This window comes from Epargyreus clarus, unplaced genomic scaffold (genome assembly GCF_041222505.1).
Source record: "Epargyreus clarus isolate Ecla_fem2 unplaced genomic scaffold, WU_Ecla_fem_2.2 ptg000014l, whole genome shotgun sequence".
NCBI lineage: Eukaryota > Metazoa > Arthropoda > Insecta > Lepidoptera > Hesperiidae > Epargyreus > Epargyreus clarus.
This window is the reverse complement of record NW_027332222.1, coordinates 16455968-16480080: the sequence shown is the minus strand read 5'-3', so window position 1 is coordinate 16480080 and position 24113 is coordinate 16455968. Positions and strand designations below refer to the sequence as shown.

At 35.5% G+C, this 24113-nt stretch overlaps 1 protein-coding gene across 5 annotated transcripts in view; it reads left to right on the top strand.

The window, feature by feature from the left end:
- The first annotated feature begins 645 nt into the window (after nt 1–645).
- The window catches only part of shakB (Innexin family member shaking B), an 89235-nt gene continuing 65767 nt past the window's right edge, over nt 646–24113 (top strand). For 2 of the 5 annotated variants that reach the window (XM_073079281.1, XM_073079278.1), the window contains exon 1: nt 18394–18625. Coding sequence is in view for 1 of the 5 variants with exons in the window: in XM_073079282.1 (XP_072935383.1) it covers nt 675–716; nt 1300–1436; nt 4272–4431 (339 nt within the window). In the remaining 4 variants the exon portion in view is untranslated. Of the gene's footprint in view, nt 717–1299; nt 1437–4271; nt 4432–18393; nt 18838–24113 lie in introns of those variants that run through there. The other 3 variants (XM_073079282.1, XM_073079279.1, XM_073079280.1) reach the window with 3 other exon arrangements.

Here is a 24113-nt window from a genome sequence, read left to right as displayed (position 1 = left end):
TATAGTCGTGGTTGTAAGTGAAATTTAATTATATGTTTATCTTAAACAGTTGTAAGGGTAGTTAGTATCAGTAACATTAGGATTGTATTTATGGTGTCTACACCATTGCAGCTCGAAAGGTGTAAATCCGCCGTGTGGCTTAAAGCAGTTAATTACTAGATATTATCATCTACGATGAGGTAAAACTTAGTCCTCAGAAGCAGCAACGTATCGATGGTCGGCCTTAATAAAGGAATTAAGAATTAGAATTTGTTTTCATTATGAATGCACATGTAACTCTCGCATCTCATGTACTTTATTTGCATGAACGGTGGAAAAGTCTCTATGGTTCGACCTGTTAGACCACCGCTACAACTTACTCTAGCGTGTGTATTTCTAGCTATACAGGTGACTTACTGCTGCTCTAATTTCATAAAAAAATGTAACAACGAATTTACACTACATTTGCGGTAATACCAAATATATCGTATCTCGCGAATTTTTCTTTAGACGTTAGTTGTCTATATTATATCTTACTGCGGAGCTGAACGTTATTATATGTAAATTAATTTGTCAGCAGAGAGTCGGGCGTCGCGTGGGGCCGCCGCGGGCGCTCGTCGGCGCGCGCGGGCGGCGGGGCGGGCGCGGCGGGCGCGTGGCGGCGGCGCGAGCGCGCCCCGCAGCCGCGCAGGCCCATGGAGATCCTCACCAGCATCTACGCGCTGCTCTCTGGCGGGGTAGGATTACTTATGGAATCACACATTATGAAGGTGGTAGAACCTTTTGTGGCTCGACTCCGGCGGCACCACCGCCACACCTATTTCTGCCTCATAACGGCAGTGTTAAGCGCTACTGTGTTCTGGTTTGGAGGGTGTGGTAAGGGAGATATACTTTTCCGAGGCGTCCTCAGCTTTAGCTTAGTCCTCAGGGGTAGCGCCGCATCTGTGGCCGACCTAAGGTAGGAATCAAATTTATCTGCAGTTGATTACGTGGACAGCATTAGGTGGACTGCATGCTCTATGTCTTTATACCATATTTGCATCCACTAAACACAAAAACTGTTAGTCTCAATAGGGCTACGTCCCTTAGTCTTGTAGAATATAACTATCTACAAAATTATATTTTTTAGACTGTAATATGGCATGTACTTATTTTATTTAGTAAATTATAATAAATACCATTACTTACAACGAAATGTTATTTTACGTAGTAACATCATAATTTGATTGAGGAAAATATTGCAAACGAATATCACACTACAACTCTTAAAATGTTTCTATATTGCTGTATTCGTAAACATTAACAGCACATCTATTCCAGCAGGGAATCAACCCTAAGATCGACTCTGTTGCATTCCGGTTGCACTGCGGCGCGACCACCGCCGCGCTGTTGGCGGCCAGCGCGGCGCTCACCACGCGCCATCTGGTGGGCAACCCCATAGACTGCATCCACACGAGGTTCGTATCGGGTCTAGGTCAGACAGGTGACGTGGTTCCGACGTTTCGTCACAGATGGCGCTGTTACGACAGCGTAAACTCGTAGCGAAGATAGAGGCGTTCTAGATACATTTTATTACTATCGCTTTTAATTTGTGAAACATTCATTTACAAGGTAAATGTATATGTTTATTTATTAATAACATTAGGTTATCTATGCAATAAAAGTAACAAACAGAAAAACATTTTAACGACAAATTTTAATAGTTTCTTGTATTTTTTTAAACATATGTCTGATATCGTACTTAATGCCTGGCGGATTCGGCAAGATAAACGTTGTTATCTGTGAATACTAAATACAAACATCTCGGGGAGAAATAGGAACAGCAGGAGTGTCATCGCAGTCAAACTATAAGATATTTTCCACCAAAGCAATGAAATAAAATTTATATTTATCCTCATATAACGTAAATTGAGGTGTAAGGGCAAACATTTTTATAATACTATAATCAGAATGATAAACTACGTATAAAACAAAATATACAGCAACTAAATTCCAAGCTATTCATTCCAGCAGCTGAACTGTCGGAATCATTCGCACACAGGCTGCAGACAAACTTTGCGCCGATGCAGTTCTGCGTTTGTTGTTTTTAGACGCTTTGTTTGTAGTTACTCTACAACTAATACCTACTACAGTCCCTAAATAGTAGTAACTTTTCGTTGAAAATATTTTATGCCTACCTTTAAATATTACGGTACAGCGACATCTCTAAATAGACGGTATTATTTGTCGAAAATATTGTATGCTTATATTTTGTACGGAAAATTTTGAATATTTGCCACACAAAAACTTTTTAAAAATATAGGCCTGATTAAACGTTCCTAAAAATTGAGCTCGATTTTGGATATGGGACCATGAATTAATGTCGACACAAGTTGAGATTATACTGTTGCTGTGTCATCATATATTATTTCCTAGAAAAATAGTTAAGGAAATATACTTGATTATATCTATTCGTATTGAAAACTATGCGTTAGGTCAAGCGAAAATTTCAATAAATGAAAACAAATTTACTATCCCTGCCTTGCATGTAAAATGATTTATATTTTACCCCGCTTTATTACTTTCCCCAATTATTGGAATATAGGCAATTTTTTTAAGCAGCGATAGCTTAGTGGTTAAGGAACTCGGCCTCTCGATCAAGGGGTCCGAAGTTTAAATCCCAGGCACGCACCTCTGATTTTCTTGAAAGATATGTGCGTATTAGAAATTAATTAACACTTGAAAACATCGTGATGAAACCTGCGTACCTGAGAGATTTAAAAAAAATCTCAAAGGTATGTGAAGTCTACCATTACTGTGGCCTAATCCTTCTCATTCTGAGAGGAGACCCGTGCCCAGCAGTGGGAGTCAGTAATGGGTTGTTGACGATGATGATGATGATGAGGCAACATTTTTCACGTATTTTATACATATTATTATAATTTTTACTTCAGATAGAGGAGTCAATTATTATAGAGGTAATTAAGTTGCTATTTGGAATAGAATTACTGATAACTTTCATTGACACTACTAGCCGATTAATGTCAGTTGTACTTACCCATGAGCCATTGGTTCTGTACAGAATAAATTATTTTGGATTTGAATGTAGATCGTACATGTATTGTTTATAGAATCGACTAAACTTTCAGAGCCATTCAGTAGGCCGCAGAACTTTGTGTTGTTTGTTCTACTTTTGTTATTTTAGTTATTCTGTATGGTAGAGTCGTGTGTAGAGACTGTTGCATTGGGTACAGTATTCCGTTATCTTCGGTGCCGGTTGAGATGGTAATGTCGGAAGGCTTCATATTAGCCTCATATTAGTTCAGGAAAAAGTGCAATTCGCTGTTGGAAGCAGAAATAAGTGTGGTGATAGTACCATCGTAGTCAAAAAAGATCTTTAAACTTTTAAATTTACTATTACCTTCTCAAAGATGATATCTCTATTTTCATTTGGCGGGTGGAGATCTAAAAGATTCTAAGTCTTGAAAGGTGGTCTCGACTATGAATCTTTTGTTGTTTATCTAGAAGGATATAGAAAACAAGTCAGTTGGTGCTACTGTCATCTTATCTGTCTACACAGAGGGAGATGGTTACAATAGTCCATGGGCAGCAATGACTACACCACCAGGTGGACTAAATGCGATTGTTTGTTATTTCAATCTCATAAAAAAGAAAAAGTATTAAGTCAATATATCCCATCTTGAATTAGTGTTACGCTGTTTGTCCACTGCACCGTCACCGAGCCGATACCGATAATTAATGACGGCGCCGAAGTAGCGTACACATACATTTACTATGGGATGACGGTGCTCGGGTGACGGACGTTCGGTGGACAAGCTGCTATAGTTTGTGGCGGTTGGTGGACAAACAGCGTTACGCTGTTTGTCCACCAACCGCCGATACCGAGCCGATACCGATAATTAATGACGGCGCCGAAGTAGCGTACATACATTTACTATAGCAGCTTGTCCACCGATCGTCCGTCACCCGAGCACCGTCATCCTGGCCGCCGATACTCCGAGTAGATCGGCGTGACCGCTAGATCGGCACCGAGTTTTTGACGGGCCGATGAGCCGGCAATGTAAAACACTCGGGAACTTGTCCATACATAGCCGTCACACGAGTGACAGCTGGAACAAAATAAACCGCCGATATCGGTCGCAGTGGACAAACTATCGCCGTAATGACATAATTAAAATCGGCCCGAAATATTCTCGGTATCGGCTCGGTGACGGTGCAGTGGACAAACAGTCTTAGCCTTAATCTTATAAGTGGCAAAAACCGTAGCTTCTAACCCTTGCTCCTATACCCAGGGACATTCCCGAAGACGTCCTGAACACGTACTGCTGGATCCACTCGACCTTCACGGTGGCGGGCGAGGCGGGCGCGTACCCCGGCGTGCGGGGCGCGGGGGACGCGCCGCGACGCTACGGCAAGTACTACCAGTGGGTCGCGTTCACGCTGTTCTTTCAGGTAAATGGCTTATAACACTTCTATTAATTTTATTTATTTATTTGGGAACCAAAGAATTTTTAAATTTCTTTATTGCCGATATTTCGACCCAGATGCATGGATAGTGGTCACAGCGAAACTGACCGCCTACGTGACCACGATACATGCAACTAGGTCGAAATATCAGCAATAAAGAAATTTAAAAACGCATATCGTGAGTAACCCTAGCAATAATTACAGTTTAATTACGTTATATCACCACTTTACCGATAACTGAATATGTTTGTATTTCAATTCGGATCATAATTCTGACTGCTGTCAAGATTGCCGATTTGTATTCAGACACGAAAACAATTTCAAATTATTATTTTAAACTTTATGGAATGTAAGTGTGAGAAATCTGCATAAAGAGCACTAGAGAAGTTTTTTCTGTTATTTTAAAAATTCAGTTGTGAACAACTTGGACGCGAAAACTATTGTTTTTTTATTATAGAAATAAAAAAGCTCGTTTGCGCTTACAACACACCTAATGGTAAGTGATCACTGACGTCAGTGGACATCAGTAATCAACTGAAAATAGGATGAAAGTAAGGCCACAGATGTTACTACTAATGAGGACTAAATTAACCTGTTGTAACTGTCTGTCCCTCAAAGTTCAAATAGCTTGGCCTTGCTATTATGATGCAGAAATATGTACAGCGGTGGACGCGGTGGTACCATCAGAACAAGTTTACCTTAAGATACAATTTTAATGAACGACAATGATCATTAATATTAGATAAACTGTATGCTCCTTTCCTATCAATCTCAAAAAACAAAAAATGATAAAGAATTAAAATACATCAGACCATACTAAAAAGATATAATGTTCAAAATTTATAGACTTAAAAACAAATCAAACCACACTAAAAGTATTAATCTTAGAAACCTCCAAAACTACTCATCTAATTGGCCTCTCAGTAATTCATCTTCGTGGATGGGGAAACAATTATCCATTACGATATTAGAATGAGTCGGCTCATAAAACACCAATAAATCGCCACAAAGCTAGCTAAATGGCTCTATGATGCTCAACTCACATCATGGTGAATAAACATTATTATGCGACTCTATATAATTGGCTCGGGATTATAAATCACGCTAGGGTCTTATAGTGTGGGTGTTGTGGATTGGTTGAATGAAAGATATTTTGTTACTTAGATAAAAAGATTGGAATATATTTTGTTAGTTAGTATAATTAATAGTATCAGGCGTTGCGGAAATCCATGCTATAATGTTAGGATAAACACTACTATTTTTATTTTTTATTGTATATTGGAAATTGTGTAGAGGGGATTTTATTAATAATTTCAAGAATTTAATAAGATATTTTTGGAAAAGACACATACAAATAAGAAACCGCTATTAATCATCGAGCAAGTTTCGCAATTATTTATAACTATTTATTTCTAATATTTATACACTATGTTTTTTATCTAAATGCCGAGAGCTCAAACTTTATAATTATTATTTTTTTAACAAACTTGCAACAAAATTGCAGGAATTTTAAATGTTAGAATAAGAAAACTATATGAACTGCTTATTACTCAAAAAGTTATGAAGAGTAAATAACGAATATAATATTTTCACTATCTCTCATTATTAAAATTATCTTAAGTTCTAAGATTTTTTAATATATTTTTTTACACTTATGTGCTGTTACATTTAATTTAAGTCAAATATTAAAATTATTAAATTTATTACAAATATAACAGAATAACATAAAAATAAGTTCTATGATATTTACGCCTACACGCTTGCTACGGCGTAGCACGTAGTATGTAACCTTAAGCTAAATTATATTTTGTACACGATTGTATAGCCGGAAAATCTTACACTAAAATATTTTTACATTTCACATGCCAATCTGCCTCGGGCGTATTATAATATCAATATTACGCCAGCAAGGATTAAAATAACTATATTATAGTTCCTTCACCTGGATTCGTGAAAGGTATAATGTTTTTATTTATTATTAACGCGTATTAGATACGAGCTTTTGCCCGCGGCTTCGCTCGCGTTACGAAGTAATATTTTCATCCCCTATTTTATCCCCTTGGAGGTAGAATTGATCAAAATCCTTTCTTAGCGGATGCCTACGTCATAACATCTACCTGCATGCCAAATTTCAGCCCGATCCGTCCAGTGGTTTGGGCTGTACGTTGATAGATCACTATGTCAGTTAGTCACCTTTGAGTTATATATATTTAGGTTCGTTTTTTATCATTTTTTTAGTCGCGGGTTTTTTAATAAATTCAATTCAATGATATCATGATCACTTGATGCAAAGAATAAGATTTTAGTAGATTTACCATTGTTATTAATAATCGATTTATCCAATTTTTACCTATCAAATATCGATATTTGACAATTATTGGCATAAAAATAACTAAATTCGATTTTAGCAGACAAAACGTTGGATAGATTGATTTTCAATAACAAGCTTATATCAAACGATTTTAATAAAAAAATGTTCTATCAGTTCTTAAGGGTTATCCTAACATCCAAGGAATACTATGTCAATTTGTTTTCAATTGTAGAAGTAAGTTTTATTAACTCTAGTCATGTAAACAATCTGCAAATTTAATTATTTATGTACCAGTCAGTACCAAATCTTCTCTCTAAATAAGTATATAGTTTTAATACATTTTAGGGGTAAAAATAAAAATAAACTAAATGTAACTTTATGTTAACGTACAATTGAAATATTTTCATTTGTTCTTAGCAGGCTTACGTCATTTTATGTGTGCTGATATGTGATACGGACCCGCGCATGGCCACACCTGTTGTGGCTTCCGCTGTGAAGTTTAGTATATAAATTTAAGGTCACTAGCATTTCTGCGAATTTAATTTAAATCAAATGCATACACATACAAATATAAGTACTAAACGACGTTAACGACGTGAACTTTGGCAAAGGGGATCCCGCCGGGCTAGGTGATCATGCCTGGGAGCGGCCGTGCTCCAACAGTCTCAGTTCGGAGCTTGTATATATGCAAGATGATTAGAAAACTTCGATAGCGTGATTCAGCAGCGCCATCTCTTGACGAGTAGCGGGAAGTCGCTACACATTTAGAAGTAGTAAATGATCTTGCAGTTCGTAGTCAACCCATTAATGTTCCACCTGGGCATGGGTTTCAACTCAGTGGGAGAGGGTTTATCCCAGACCATCATGGTGCTTCAGTGAGTGTTGATAGAGGAGTTAGTGGTCAAGTAAGGTTGGAACCGCCCGTCCGTTGACTGACTACTACTCTATGGTAACAGCCTAGCCGACCGCTAAACGTGCCGTCCGAAACATAGAAGCGCGAAATTTTACCACTAGTGGTCACCCAACCAACTTCCGACGGCATCCGTCATCGCTTAAATTTCTTGGTCGGCTGAGTTTTAATCAAGACGCAAAGTTATGTCTATTTCAAAATACTAAAAAATAATAGACACGAATAAAATAAGACTAACCGAGTGTGTCGCATGTGGTGAAAACTTTGGCAAATTATGAAATCTGGCAATCTGTAATTACGTTGGTTCGTTTGTTATATTATAATTTATCGTTTTCTTGCACGTGGCGACAAGGTTGCCAGGATGCTTATAAGTGAAGAGAGTATAGCGATAAATAAATATCAATAAAACTATTTAAATTTGTACGGAAATCATTATGAACGTGTCAATCAATCAGAATGTTTCAAAAACTTGAATAATTGAAATACAAAGCCGACTGATATACATGATGCGACGATCTTAGACCTCAGGAGTGGCAAGTATCTGTGTAATTTAACGTTGAACCTGTTTTGAGTGGGTTACATGGCGGCAGCGAGTACAATATCTTCACTAATATTATAAAGAGGAAAAATTTGTTTGTGTGTTTGGTTGTAATGAATAAGCTCAAAAACTACTGGACCGATTTTAAAAATTCTTTCACCATTTGAAAGCTACATTATCCACGAGTAACATAGGCTATATTTTATATGAAATATATTTGATAAATAGATTTTGAGGCGGTACAAAGTTTGCCGGGTCAGCAAGTCTATCATATAAGAAGAGCTTAATTAAACATTGCTGAGTGCGGTCACTTTTAATAATTTGTTTAATGTACGTAAACATACAATCAATTTTTATTATTATTCATGTAGTTACACGATTATTCGGTAACTAAGTAATAATATGTTAAAATTTATTCGGCGCCTTTTAATAATATTTAAAGAAAATTCATGGAAAGAAATGTATTTATTACAGACGGCAGAAAACTCTTGTATAGTTTACCTGATTTTCATAACCGCTATCTCTCCAAAAATAATTCGTACTATTTTTTGTATTACTATGAAATACAGGCCTATATTTAACTCACAGTTTCGTTTTTTTTATAATACAAGAGTAGCAGACGAGCATGCAGTAACCTGATGGTAAGTGGCTACTGCCGCCCATGGACATCTGTAATCAACCCCAGATAGGATTAAGTATTCCTACCTGAGGTCGGCCACAGATGCGCCGCTACCCCTGAGGACTAAGCTGGAACGCCTCGAAAAAGTCTGTCTCCCTTACCACACCCTTCAAACCGGAACACAGCAGTGCCTAACACTGCTGTTATTAGGTAGAAATAGGTGTGGCGGTGGTTCCGCCGGAGTCGAACCACAAAGGGTTCTACCACCTTCCAACTGTTTTGTGTTTAAAATAAAACATTTTTATATCCGCTACCTCCTATAACTTAATCCTTGCCAACATAACGCGTGCGTTTACGACTGGTGTATGTGGGTCGTGTGACATACGCGATGAGCCGTATTTTGGATATTCCTGGAAGCCGCCACCTGGACTGGACTAATGAATGCAGATTCTCAGTATCGGCGCGACGGACTGAACTCATTCAGGTATTGTGCAAGGACTCAAAAGTCTATCATTATGTTGTTCAATGATACTACTGAGTAGTTGATGTTGAAAGAGCTCTATAGGATAAAAGGAGAAAATGTACCCAGTTTTGAGAATTGAAATAGTTGCGTAAAAAAGTTTTGCCACGTCTCCGTGCGAAAATGTCTCTAAAATATTTGAAATTATTATTATAAATTATTTATTTATTATGTAAATTACGCAGTATTAGTTATTTATTCTTAAATTTTCTCTAAAAATGTTTTTATTTGTCAAGAATTAAATAAAAGAACTTACTATAATAAGCCGTTTTTGGCTTCATTCAATTTCAAGGCGGCGAAGTATGTTTACTAATCTATGATTTTCCATATAAATGTTCTAAACTAAACCTCCCATTACTGTTAGGTAATAGAATCAGCCTGAACAGCAACCAATCTTCCCACAGAGCTCTGTGGAGTCAGATTGCTTTGTGTTAAAGTAAATTCAATTTCCAATACGTACTTAGTTAGTAAACTAGGTTCAGGTAGCTATTTAGCATTGTAACAACACTTAATACACATAAGTTGTTATATTTCAAGCCAATAACAAAGTACAGAAGCACGCAAAATGTGTAGCCACTAATGGTCACCCATCAAATTTTAGCTCGCGCCCGATGTTGCTTATTTGCAGTTTAACACGATCTACATAAGGCGCGGAACTTTGCGCTATTTTTACTAATATTTAACGGTGAAAAAAAAGTCCCGTAATGATAATCCTACTAAATATCAAGGAAACAAAATATAACTACTAATTATATAAACGCTTAATATACAATGTATAATATGCTAATTCTCTTAAAATGTGTCGCAGTAACCAAATATTATTTCTGAACGATTTCCCGCCACGCTGGCTGTCACAACTGTCAACTCGATACGCCATCTGTCGGTCATGTTATACAGACTGTATCATAGAATAACAATGAAACGTCAAAAAAATAAAAAAAAGTGTTACAAACTGAAAATAAATGTTGGACGCGCGAGTTACGTTATTCAATTTAGCTATTTTAGTTACTTTTGTTAATTCTGATATATTTTTCGATTTTTATTGTTTCAGCGTTCCCTTGTCACCAGTTGATTTTAATTATTAAATCAATCATGCTTGTTTAAAAAAAAATGTGATTATGTTCTTCATACAAATAATAATTTTGTGTCACAAACTTTACCAATTATTATATTTATAAAAAGAAGAAAAATAAAATGCAAAAACGCTTAAGACGCAGTTGACGTGTGCATTTAACGCTGTGTGTCTAAACTCTATTGTAGTGTTAAACATAATGAAACGATCACTTAACGCATACCTTAAACCATTCTTACTGTCGCCAAAATATTGATTTAGCTCCACAAAAGCCGGAAGGAGAAACGAGCCACAATAATAAGCTAGACGCTTTTTGTTGAACTTAACTTTTAATTATTTACTCGCCATCGCCCGCGGCTTTGTCCGCGCTCAAAAGTAGTTCTTTGTTTCGCTCACCATTCTTATTTCAGACTCATAACATACAGCGCTTAATAACTTGCCTGGAAAAATAAGCACTTTTGATACGGTCAAGTTAAACAGTATTTTGTGCTTATGTACCTTTTTTGATGGGCATGATGATGGGCGTGATGGTCTGGGGGCTTAGTACTCGCCGCGCTGGAAGTTCAGGGTTCGCATACCAAGCATTTTTTAAAGTTGGACATTTAACGTTATTTCTACCTAATAACAGCAGTGTTAGGCGCTGCTGTGTTCCGGTTTGAAGGGTGTGGTAAGGGAGACAGACTTTTCCGAGGCGTTCCAGCTTAGTCCTCAGGGGTAGCGGCGCATTTGCGGCCGTCCTCAGGTAGGAATATCTAATCCTATCTTGGATTGATTACAGATGTCCATGGGCGGCAGTAGCCACTTACCATCAGGTGGACTGCATGCTCGTCTGCTACTCCTATATTACAAAAAAAATCACGTATTAGATTAATTCAGTTATTTAAAGGTAGAGCAAAACATTGCCTGAAAATCTGACGTTATTGAGAATTCAGTTAAAAAAAAATCATAAAATATATGAAGTCTACTAATTAACATAGGCTTGCATGGTAGACTATGGCCACATTCTCAGAATACATCCTTGCCCAGTGAGAAAGAAATAAGTTGATAATAAACTTTTACCAAATCATAATTTTTTAATGAATATTAATCATATTTTAGAGTCATATCTTTTTTGGTATTATTAATCGAATTTTACTACAAAATGTGAATATTATAAATTTGCTTTTCATCATGGTTTATTGCAAAAACCTTTCTATAGTATTGTTGTATGTATAATAAAATAATAATGTGAAACCGTCAAGTTACATAACAGTCAACACAATAAAATTAATTTCTATTCATCCAACATAAAAGTCGTCATGGAAATAAAACTGGATGGCTAAACTAAAAATTTACTGCGTGAAAAGTTAGGCTCGTCATATTTCAGTTTTTGTTTCAGTTTTTCAGCTCTCGAGCGGATATTGAGAATCCATAAACATTTTAGTCGTAAATTGCTTATGACTAATAGGCTTAGGGTGCGATTATACAGATGCTGATAATATAAAAATATTGCGTTTGTTTTATTTTTCGTTAACGGAATGAAAATCAGTATGGGAATTGCCTAAGATAGTAGGTATAAATTTAAAGGCGGTACCTATTGTGGGTACATCAGGGAGGACTATGTACGGAAGCGCGTATTTGAGCGATCACCATTTTGGTCTGACACTAGGTTTCTGCATTCTGGTCCAGGCAGACATCTTTGTGATGATTTTTCATTTTTGCTCGTATTCTGTCAGCATCAGCAGAGGTCTTATAAAAGCCCGTTCACATGAGTTCGTTCCGAGTTTTACTGTTCGCCGACTAACAAATCTTGTTGTTCATACTTAGCGGCAATAGAGACTTTGAATTGCGGCAATAGAGAGATTGAATGAAGATGTAGTAGATGAACAGTAAAGCATCTGTCATTCGGTGAAAGGTAAAACTGTCCCACCGATCTAATGTGAATGGGCCTCTAGGGAAATAGATGACGTGACACCAAAAATATGTCTATGAATCTCTATAAATGCACTCTTTCAATTTTCATTAGTAAAAAAAATTGCTATTTTCCGTTTGTATGCCTGTTTCATGATATTCCGCATCGACTATACCAAGGTATACTGATCAGTTTACTAGGATTCAATTATTGTATATTATTAATTATTAATATCAAAGGTATTGCGGATTTTTTATAATAGGTATAGGAATACCACACGAGCATGCAGTCCACCTAACGGTAAGTGGCTACTGCCGCCCATGGACATCCGTTATCAACCCCAGATAAGATTAGATTCCTACCTGTCGCCCACAGATGCGCTGCTGCCCCCTGAGGACTAAGCTGGAATGCCTCGGAAAAGTATCGCATCCTTATCACGTCCATCAAATCAGAACACAGGAGCGCTTATCACTGCTATAATTAGATAGAAATCGGTGTGACGGTGGTGTCACTGAAGTCGAAACACAGAGAGCTCTACCAACTTTTTTTTTTTGTAATATAGGAGTAGCAGACGAGCATGCAGTCCACCTGATGGTAAGTGGCTACTGCCGCCCATGGACATCTGTAATCAACCCCAGATAGGATTAGATATACCTACCTGAGGTCGGCCACAGATGCGCTGCTACCCCTGAGGACTAAGTTGGAATGCCTCGGAAAAGTATGTCTCCCTTACCACACCCTTCAAAACGGAACACAGCAGCGCCTAACACTGCTGTTATTGGTAGGTAGGTAGAAATAGGTGTGGCGGTGGTGCCGCCGGAGTCGAACCACAAAGGGTTCTACCACCTATAAAACATCGAGTCAATCCATTCACTGCTTTTTGGTTTCCGTAAATACAAATACAAGAAAGCTGAATTTTAAATATAAAGATTCCCAAAACTTTTAAAAACTCTTTCTAAGTCTTCGAATAAAAGTTTTCAAGGCCTCCAATACTTGCGATGCACCTGCGATTACCTTCATGCGGAAGTTTTGTAATATCACTTGACTCGATTCTTTCTGTAGACTATTTTAGATCTAATGTTTTTGTGTTTTAAAATATGTCATCAATATGTTGTGGTTTGAATAGTGGAAAAGGAGAAGATCCACGAGGCATACCAAATTAGTCCTCAGGGGTAAAAACATATGTGGCCGACATCGCTAGGACACTATTTCTACCCGAAGCGGTTTGCATGGACGTTCTTGCCGCGAACGTGTCAGATGTTGAATGAACTTCCTTCTGAGGAATTCCCGGAGCGCTATGACATAGGGCTCTTCAAAAAAGTTGCAAAAAGAGCTCTCATACAAAGCCGACGATGTATGATCGTCTGGCGGCGTTGACTACTTTCCATCAATCTGCCTAATCGTTAGGTTAAATAATATAAAAAAAGAAAAAAAAGCTGTCTGTAGATGTTCATGGCAGACTGACTAATTACTATCAGGTCGACTGCATACTTGTTTGCCACTCCAATTTCCTAAAAATATGTTCATAGTATTTTACTCGCATCGTTGCTTTTAAGACAATGTGTTTGTAAGGCAGTAGAACAGAGACCTACATGAAAGGAGATGTTTCATTTTCTGCCATCTCATGTACACTATATTTAAAAAACACGATTAATTTGTATAATTGAAGAAAAATACACATATATTTTGATAACCTTAAGTATTCCTGTTTAAAAATATTAAAAATAAGCATTCCTCATTGAAATATTAAATATGGCGGAATACTGTCGATGTCAAGTTTTCAAAACTGTCGATGTCGGTCAGGGAACCTATGTGTATTGTGTACTCCACACATAGGTTACTATACTCTTTGGATGTCGGTGAAATGAAATGAAATGAAATGAAATGAAATGAAATATATTTATTTTGTATAGGCCAACGGCGGCACTTACAAATTGTCAGTTACAATATTTTCTTAAACTACTACCGGATCGGAACGCGACCTCTACTGAGAAGATAATTCTGTATTTCGCTGTTTTTGTCGTAAAGTTATTGTTACCTTAGTTCTTTACAACCTGGCTTTTGTTTTGGGTATCCCGTTATTATTTCTGAATTTAATTAATTATTTATAATAATTATAACAAAACCACCTTTTAAATAGTATCTGGTTTTATACATGTAAGTGACATGTCAAATTAAAAAAGAAGAAGTTGTCAATTTGATATGTGTAAAAGTGGATATATACATATTATATAATAATAGTCGACTCCAATGTAAACGTTGAATCAATATGTACTGGTGACAAGATTCAATTTTAATCCTGAATATGTTTTCTGCTCTGTGCTGCTTACGATTTTGGACTGATTCTACCTCACTTGTTTACCCAGCTTATGTTTTATGGACTCTTGTGATTTTCGTGCGATGGCTATGGATTGCGTTGACAAGGATTCAACGTCATCAGGTAAATTATACATCAGTTAGTTGTATTAATCGTGAAATAATCGTTAATAATTTTAAACTAGAGAAGCTAATCTTTTTACATAATTCTCTTTTTTTAGATAATTGCATTAGCAAGGCAAGGACATTCTTGGGATGACAAAATAATCAGTTATTATTGCAACTGCATCGCTGGGCAACGAACCGTACTCGTAGGTAGTCGCGGTCACATTATGACCATTGTTTGATGTTTGGGCTGAGCTCGTCACAGGATATTACAGAACCTGCTACATGATTGGATGAAAATATGGATAAGGGAAGATATTGAAAATGAATAAATAATGTATCTAAGTGAAGAATAAGTAAAATATTATCAAATGTGTACTTAAAGTTGTTTTATTTACACACTTAAATGTTTTAACTAAAATAAATTGGTATAGAAGTACATATTTTGGTATGTTTGTTTTTAGTCAAGATTTACGAAAGTAAATATAATTAATGTTTATCAAATATAGGCATTGTTTCTCAATACATACAATACAATATTTATATATCTACGCCCATTCGCATAAAAATATATAAAAAGAAAAACGTATATAGTGTATATAGTCAAGTCAAAATAGAATGACAGATGACATTATTACGGTAATCACTACCGCCATGATGTTTTTCCACTGTTGTGTTGCAAGTTTAAGTGTAAATTATTGTTTTTTAACAATTGGGTACTTGACAGTTATAACAATAAAATATGAAATATATCCAATATGATAGCTTATAAGTAAACATAAATTATGCAGTATTTAGTTTAATTTTTAATACGTTCTAAGTATTTTAATTTTTTAAAAGAAATTTTCGATTTTTTATCTGTGGATTTTAAATCCCAAAACGGCGACAGTGCTGCCTTAAATGTCAGGTGACGTCACTACATGCATAATAAACAAGACAAATAAAAATGATATCGTTTGCTGTTAGAGTTGGTTGAATTTATGTTGTGAACCGAAATGAATCCACAGTATATTAAAGCTGATAGCGTGAATCTGCTTAAAGAAGATATACAATGCAATAAACAAAAATGAATACAAAAACTTCCGTGAAATAACCTATGGAAATCACAAATAAACAACGTAAGTAAAATATTCTTTATATTTACATTTAATCATTTCGGACAGTTAAAACATTTCTTAACCGATTTCCGATAGAAGAAAGGTTGTCTTTAAGTGATTATCAAGTTTTTTAAACTATACTTGTATTCTTATGTGAACTGCTCTAAGGTTATTTATTGGCTATATTTATTTTTTCAGATCTTCGCGACACTCGTATTAAGTAACGACGCTATAGGGTATGTGCAGTTTAAGAGGCAGGCAAGTTTGTATTTCATGAAAAGTAAAAGTTGTCCTGAATACAAGGTACATCAAAAGTCATGCTCAGTGTCCATGACTGTATATGAAAAACAAAGTATTATTAAATGTGATGACTGTCCTGCCTCCCAAGGATGCAGCAAACATGATTTAATGTGGAGTCATAGAAAGTGAGGAACCAAAAGTTTCAAAGGTTGTCAGCACTCTGAAGTACACAAAGTAAAGGAAATGGGAAATAGTAGTTCTTTACTTGAGTAACAAGATGAAGGAAGGAAAAAGACCATACAGTTGCTGTTATTGCACTACAGATTTCTCAAAATGACAATGATAAAAATTATATATCTAGTTGTTACAGAATAATTTTAAAAATGAAGAAAGTACACACTCAAGCAGCACAAAAATTCAGCTTAGCAAGAGCTTCAATATACAAGAAAATAACAGCTTCAAAATGCTTTGAGGTTATCTGTAGTAAATATTGTAAATGTAACATATAATGATAAATATATACAAAAGTTCTATGGTGTGTACTCAATAATAGACCCATATAAACCTAACAAACAAAGCAGTCGGTTAATAAAAGATTAAAATTAGCAAATCATGTATTTTTAATTATACAGTCCTGAAAGTTAATCCGTGCACAAGTAATAATAACTCAGTCATCGAAATAGTTTGTTTCTTATTAATTACAGAATGAGGCCTCAAAATAGAGAATTCTCGTAGACGTCTTTTAATTCATTTATTCTATTCTTAACTAATACTATTCTAACTCTATTCTTATTGTAGACATCTTTATAATATATGAAATATATGAATACTTTAACATGCTGTTTTGTTCTGATTACATCCGGGTTTGATGATTTAGAGTATAGGAATCACTCCTTATTCTTTTTTCTCATTAATACTTCTATTATATGTTTGAATCCTCTGTCTGCAAGTTCTTTTAACGTTTATGAGATTTCGGTTTAGGAACGTGTATAAGCAAATTTGTTAGGATATTTAGCGATCGTACTTGCACACGTCTTATAACTTGTCATTTATTTCAATTTTAGTTATAAAAGCTAAATAACTCCCTATTTTCTTCCGAGCGTTGTTTGTTTACAGTATAATGACGTTTCGCCACAAAATGACACTTGACCGCCTGATTTAACGCGACGTTCCGTTCACCGTAAAGAAACTTTGCTTTTTATTCATAAATAGCCCTTTTTTCGAAAAAGTGATCAACGAAAGGCATATATAATACGTATACTAATTCATTACAACACTTTCCCAAAAAGTGTCAAGTAGCCAATTAAACGAACATGATTTGAAGAAAATAAACCCCTACGAATTGTTCTTTGCATGTTTTCTTATTTTTAGTATAGTGTACAAAAGGTGGCCGGGAGCCCATACATTTTGAAACATCTCCTTTGCCATAGATTTCTTGTAGTTTCTGAGTATTATAATGAAATCCCTTTTGCACTAGAGTGCATTCCATAATTTACACCCTTTTTATTGTTGAAGTAAGGTAGTCACGGTGATTTTTGTTTTCTATCATTTCCGTACATAACGTGCGAAAAAATTTAGAAAAAACCTTGAATACTGTCATTGTTCGAAGATTTTCATCTATTTATAAGTTCATGACTAAAACAAAGCAACGAACTCCACATGACGTGGCTTCTTACAATATTAGTAAATTACGTAAAGTGTTAGCTCAGCTCATTATGCCTACGACACGGTTTCATTGTCATCGTACAATATTTTGTCAGGACGGACGGGTTGTTTGACAGAGCTGACGGCGAGGGATCTCCGCTGACAGACGCAGATCATCACTAATGCGCTGCTCTCAAAACCATCAAGTTTTATTACCCACACATCAAAATACTACACATAAATGTATTCCATTTCGATATTTATCGGCATTTTGATAGCTCACAATTTCGTGTCTGTTATGTCTGTAAATAAAATAAAATCGTAACACACGAGTGGCATGTCAAAACGGTTCACACGATCATCGTTATCGTAATATCTCTATTATTCTTGGAGCCCTTCCAATATTGTAACTTACGGCCACCGTCGACCTCCTTAATACCACCACTAGTGCATAAACACCGGGGCGTTCCCCGATGATGGATTTAAGGCGATAATTTTAATTATCTTTATTATAAGGTAATACAAACAGTACCGCAACGCGTTTCATCAGTCGACCCAATAACTTCAAATATTATGATGTTAATGTAGGCAGTGGACGCGTTGCACGCGCGTGCCGCACTCCAACTTAAGTTTATAAATAGATTGCACATCGGCTCTGTATGTATTTAACGTAAGGAGCTTTTTCAGTGAGGCCGCCGGCCGCCCAGTCGACGCGAACGTTTCGGCGCGCCGCTCGCGCCCGCTCCCGCGCGCGACTCCCGCCAAAACGACCACTCGAACGAAACGGAGCGCGAAACAGTTTTATTTTTTTTAATAAGATTTTCTGAATCGTGGCTGTTTTTTCGGACGGTGCCATTGATGAGGAGTCGGCTCGGGGACGCGGGCCCGGTGTTTGCGACACGTGACAACGGTTACAGTGAGTGCAGACAAATGCCGATTTCGGAACGTGTTAAACGTTTCGCCCGCTAATCACCGCGGCGCGTAACCGTGTTTCAAAAATAAAACGTTGCCGATTCGAAACCGGAGCACCTCGAAGGTTAATGACAAAATAAAAAGCGTGCATTAAATTATGTGTCTGAGTCGTCACAGCCTGGATTACTCTCCTTACCACGTATTCCATGTTGTCACGTGAGTCTATTGTCAGCCGCGACAAATTTATAGCACTTTTAATCTATAACGCAATCTTAGAACCCTGGTGAGATTTATGTATCACAACACCCACATGTCACAGGCACATTGTCTAAAAAATTAAGTAAATTCTGTTCAGGACAAATTCATTAGAGACGTAGAGTTATAGTCATTCTACACAACTCATTCCTTTGTTTACAATATTACAAAATAACTGTATTCTGATGCGTTTACTTTTAACAAGTTAGCGATCGTAAAATTCCACGTTGATTTCGATTTATTTCAGAACTAGATTACGGCTATAAGTCTGTGAATCAACATTTATATTTCTTATCGTTATTGAGGGGTAGGTCAGTGGATTTTAGCATCTGCTCTGTTGAAAGCTCGTAAAAGCCATGAGGTACTGGCATTAAAAAGATGTTTTATGTTGTAACCCATTTCCTGATGTCATTTACCTATTCTTAAAAGCACGATTTTTTAGTTATATCGAGTTTGATTTTCGTGTGCGTAGAATATCAAAAATGTATTTTTATTGGTCTGTGTTGAAATTAAATTTGAATAATTCCTGAAGTACCTATATTAGAATTTAAAATTAATTATTGGATCTGCAAACTTTAGAAACTTACGGAATTTGCATTGGTTTGTAATGATTGGTAATAAAAAGTGTATGTATATTAATTTATTGAAAACAATAATGTTTACACTGTTATTCCATTTCAGGACCCAGAAATTAAATTGACTCATCTTACAGAATAAAATATACTTATAGAATAAAAAACAGTAATCCCTATAATTCATACGTAATACTGATCTGACGCCACATCATTCATTTGATTGTATTTCGCGTTTTGTGTAATTATAGCCTGTTAAATACTAATACAGTTACGATTGGCATTATATGGGAGATTATTATACTATATTGGAAGGCTGAAGTGTGCTAAAAGTAATGATCTGATAGTATTGTGTGTTACTAGTTTGTCAATTATAATCTGTATGGGGCATTGATGGACTAAGCATGTATTTTTTTAGTTGTGAAGATTGAACACACAAGTAGAACTAATAAGGGTTGTGATCGGGTATATTTTGTCTGTAATTATTGTTTATTCAGTAGGCACTGGATGTATTACAAAATTGATACTCTATTCTTAATAATTATAGCACATAGACGTTTTTCTTCTTATCTCTTAACTTCCAAACTCTCTTTTACATAAGTGTCATCTTTATAGAGGTGATCTTTAGATAGAGATGCATCCCTTACGTGCCCTTTGATCTATTCAAGCCCTTTTTCGGAGGACATCCTCAATAAAGATAAAAACTTTGTAGCTTTTAAAATCTGCTTTGAAATAACCCTAATGAATGTTTCGACGAAATTTATTTTTCCCTTACAGATAATTGCAATTATAAATTCTTATAAGACAGGTCCATGGTTGCGAAAGCTCCGATCTCCCGTGGCCGATCGGGCGTTTGGACAATGTTGACCCATATCCGCGCCCGGCGGATTACAATGTACCACTACATTAAACACCCACTAATCATGCTAGCCTGGTAAAACTGAGATTTTTATTTTGCGAGATCTTGTCACTAATATTTAAAATGTGTTAAAAAGATATATTTTTAAAATAATTCATCAAGATTTTTTGTCTCATTGCTGGGTAGAGTCATCATCAGATATCATAAAAGGAGAAAAAATTACGCCATAGTGTCCTAAGCTGGTTAAGTGTCGATTGGTAGACTTCACATGTATTACAACAATAATCAATTTTCAATAAGTACATATACTAAATTAATTAGTAGTAAAAATGACTTTCTTTTACTTATTAAAAAATGTCATACCTCCACTCGAACGTAATAATAAATGATTCGGATCCACAATATTTTGTCGCAAATCAATCAACGAGACAAACTAAAGTGTATTCATTACTCTGTATATCAAAGAGTGCGTTTTATTTGTGAAATATACAAAGTACCAATCATTCCACAAAACAGTTTACATATCTTAGCCATAGATCTTAACATTCGTTTGATGCCCGCTGAAAATTTGCATTCATAAACTTATTTCAGTAATAAACTACGTATTTGATTTTTTGCTGTATATTTGCTGGACATATTTTGAATCTTCATTAAATTAGCCATAGATTAGTAAAGATACTTCGCCGCCTTGAAATTGAATGAAGCCACAAACGGCTTATTTTAGTAAGTTCTTTTTTTGAATCCTTGACAAATAAAAACATTTTTAGAAAAAATTACGAATAAATAACTAATTTACGTAATAATTACGTAATTTACGTAATAAATAAATAATTATCTCAAACATTTTAGAGACATTTTAGCACGGAGACGTGGCAAAACTTTTTTACGTTTTTTTATTCGTAAATTTTCTTTAAAAATGTTATTATTTGTTAAGAATTCAAAAAAGACTTGCTAAAATAAGCCGTTTGTGGCTTCATTCAATTTCAAGGCAGCGAAGTATCTTTACTAATCTATGCAATTAAGTATAAAAGCATTAATTACCCTAAAATATAATTCTATATTTATGTCTGAAAATAAAAATGGTGCCGTATCAATGTTTCAATGACCCAAGGAGTTTCGCGCGCTTTTCTGTCACTCGTAAAATGGCGTCCGATTGATGGCCAGGCGCTTGCTGATTGATACAAAACGATGAACAAACAGATAAGCCTGATGATGTTTATATTAACGCGTTGACAAATCTAAATAAAATACGACCGAGTGACGCTGTTACTTCCGCTCCGATTGAGATAAAAACTAAACAAATGTTCTGTTGACAAGTTTATATATTATTTTTCTGTTAATATGTCCAAGACATTACTATTTTTCACTTTTCTACATATTAGATTTGTAAGGATTGTAAAAATTATGTTATATTTAAAGCGATTGGTAGTGTGCTTATTTATTATAATGAAAATATTATAATTTAAATATTTTTCTTAAGAAAAGTACGAGTCAATTGATAAATCAAAGTGGTATTTTTACTTGAAAAAATATATTCTCTATGGTACATAAGAAAACCTAGTTTATCTGTATCATGAACAGAACCCTGTGCATATAAAATTTGCAACGTCATTCAAATGTATATTGCGTTATTTTTAATCTGTGTCAGTGATTTTCGCATGAATTTAATTTTCGACTTTCTGTTTGTTTAATCTTTCTCGAACATCCGTTGGTGAGGTTTATTAGTGCATTAAATACTGACACAGGTTTATCGTTAATTTGTAATATACAGTCCTGATTTTTGTCTTGTTTGTGCGTTTGTATAAATAAATTACTTAAAGTATAATTAATTCGTATTTTTTAACGTTTTGTGTACTCTACGGTTTAGATTTATGCAGCAACTTTGTAGGTACTGTAAGGATTTGTTCCATATAAATATTGTATTCCGTACCAATGACCGCGTGAGTAGTGGGTTCAGTTTTATCTTAAACGTAATATATAAAGATCTAATTGGTAAAGGTGATTTAGCTATCTTAAAGAAAAATAATGCTCTCTGTATGGTAGTTAGCTGCTTCCCACTTACACTGCACTGCAGAGGGTCCGCTGGGATCTATTCCACAACTGTACCATGCAGATATTTATAATGTGGAGGCAAAATGGCTACAAAAAATAAAATTGATTAAATAGGGAAAATCTCAGTGTATAAAAAAATATTTCCAAAAAGACGCTGTTTGGCGCATACAGAACGTACTACTATGTGCATTGAAAAAAGTTTATCGGGAGTTGTAAACTTTTCTGATTAGCATAAAAACTAAAATTTTTAACGTTAAAACGAGAATTCAAAATTACTTCTTTATAATCATTTTATAATATAAAGTTCAAAGTTTATTACATTACATTTGATACATAAAGTTCAAATGAAAACTATTAGAGCAAGTACGCAATACGTTTTACAAACCATAGACATTCATTATACAATCCATAGACCATCCTTATAATCTTAAATTAACTTTTAGGCTACAATTATTGCCAACATTATGACGTAGAATAGATAAATTTCACATTTTTATTCCAATCAACGTGTCGTAGATAAATTTAACACTTTACCTTCAAGTATTCATCATACTTTATTCGTTCGCTAATCATAGCAGCAGCCGCTCTCAAAATAAACACGTCATACGAACAAAAAATGCATTTTACGGCTGAAAGGAAATTTATGTCTTTGGTGATGGAGCTGCGACAGCAACATGGGTTATTTTTCTTTTGTTTTCACTGTAAGTTAACGAGAAATGAGTTATTTTAAAACGTTTCCCCTAATTTCTCATGGTTTCAAAATAACCTTAAATCTTTTTATTTATGCCTTTTGTTTTGTGTGATGACGTTCCTTTTATACTTATTATTGTTTTCCTAAAACTATAATTGAAGAGTTTAATCGAACTAAGTATTAAATGTTGTTTTATTTTTTACTAAAATAAATAATTAAAAAAATATAATTTAAACATCGCTAATTCGTTTACGTCCGTTTTAAAAATCAACATCTCGCAAATGACGATATCCATTTGATTTTTTTATTGTTAAGTTGTATCTAGTAATATATTGTCTAGTAACGGTGTTGCCATATAAATAAAAAAAATGTTAAGGGTGAACAACCCTTATCACATAGGGGTATGAAAAATAGATAATGAACATGCATATAAAATTTGGTGAAAATCGGTAAAGCCGTTTCGGAGGAGTATGGTAACTAACATTGTGACACGAGAATTTTATATATGGTATAGGTTTCTACAAAAGCTAATTTATAGAAAAACCCCTAAGCCTCGCATATACCCCGACATCGCACATTATATAGCGCGCGGTCTTGATTTATGCGTTTCCAATCGCACGCCCGCGGCTATTTCTATGCGGCACCTCTGCCATTACGGCTATGTGAGAAATACTGGCTATGTCATGACTGTGTCAGCTGTACGCTAGTATATGTAAGGAGTGAGTTACTGCTTTTTCTATATCTTGTTAGGCTTAATAAACACCATTTTTTGGATAATATAGGAGTAGCAGACGAGCACGCAGTCCACCTGATGGTAAGTGGCTACTGCCGCCCATGGACATCTGTAATCAACCCCAGATGGGATTAGATATACCTGTTGGCCACAGATGCGCCGCTACCCCTGAGGTCTAAGCTGGAACGCTTCGGAAAATTATGTTTCACTTACCACACTCTTCAAAACGGAACACAGCAGCGTTTAACACTGCTGTTATTAGGCAGAAATAGGTGTGGCGTTGGTGCCGCCGGAGACGAACCACAAAGGGTTCTACCATCTTCAACATTA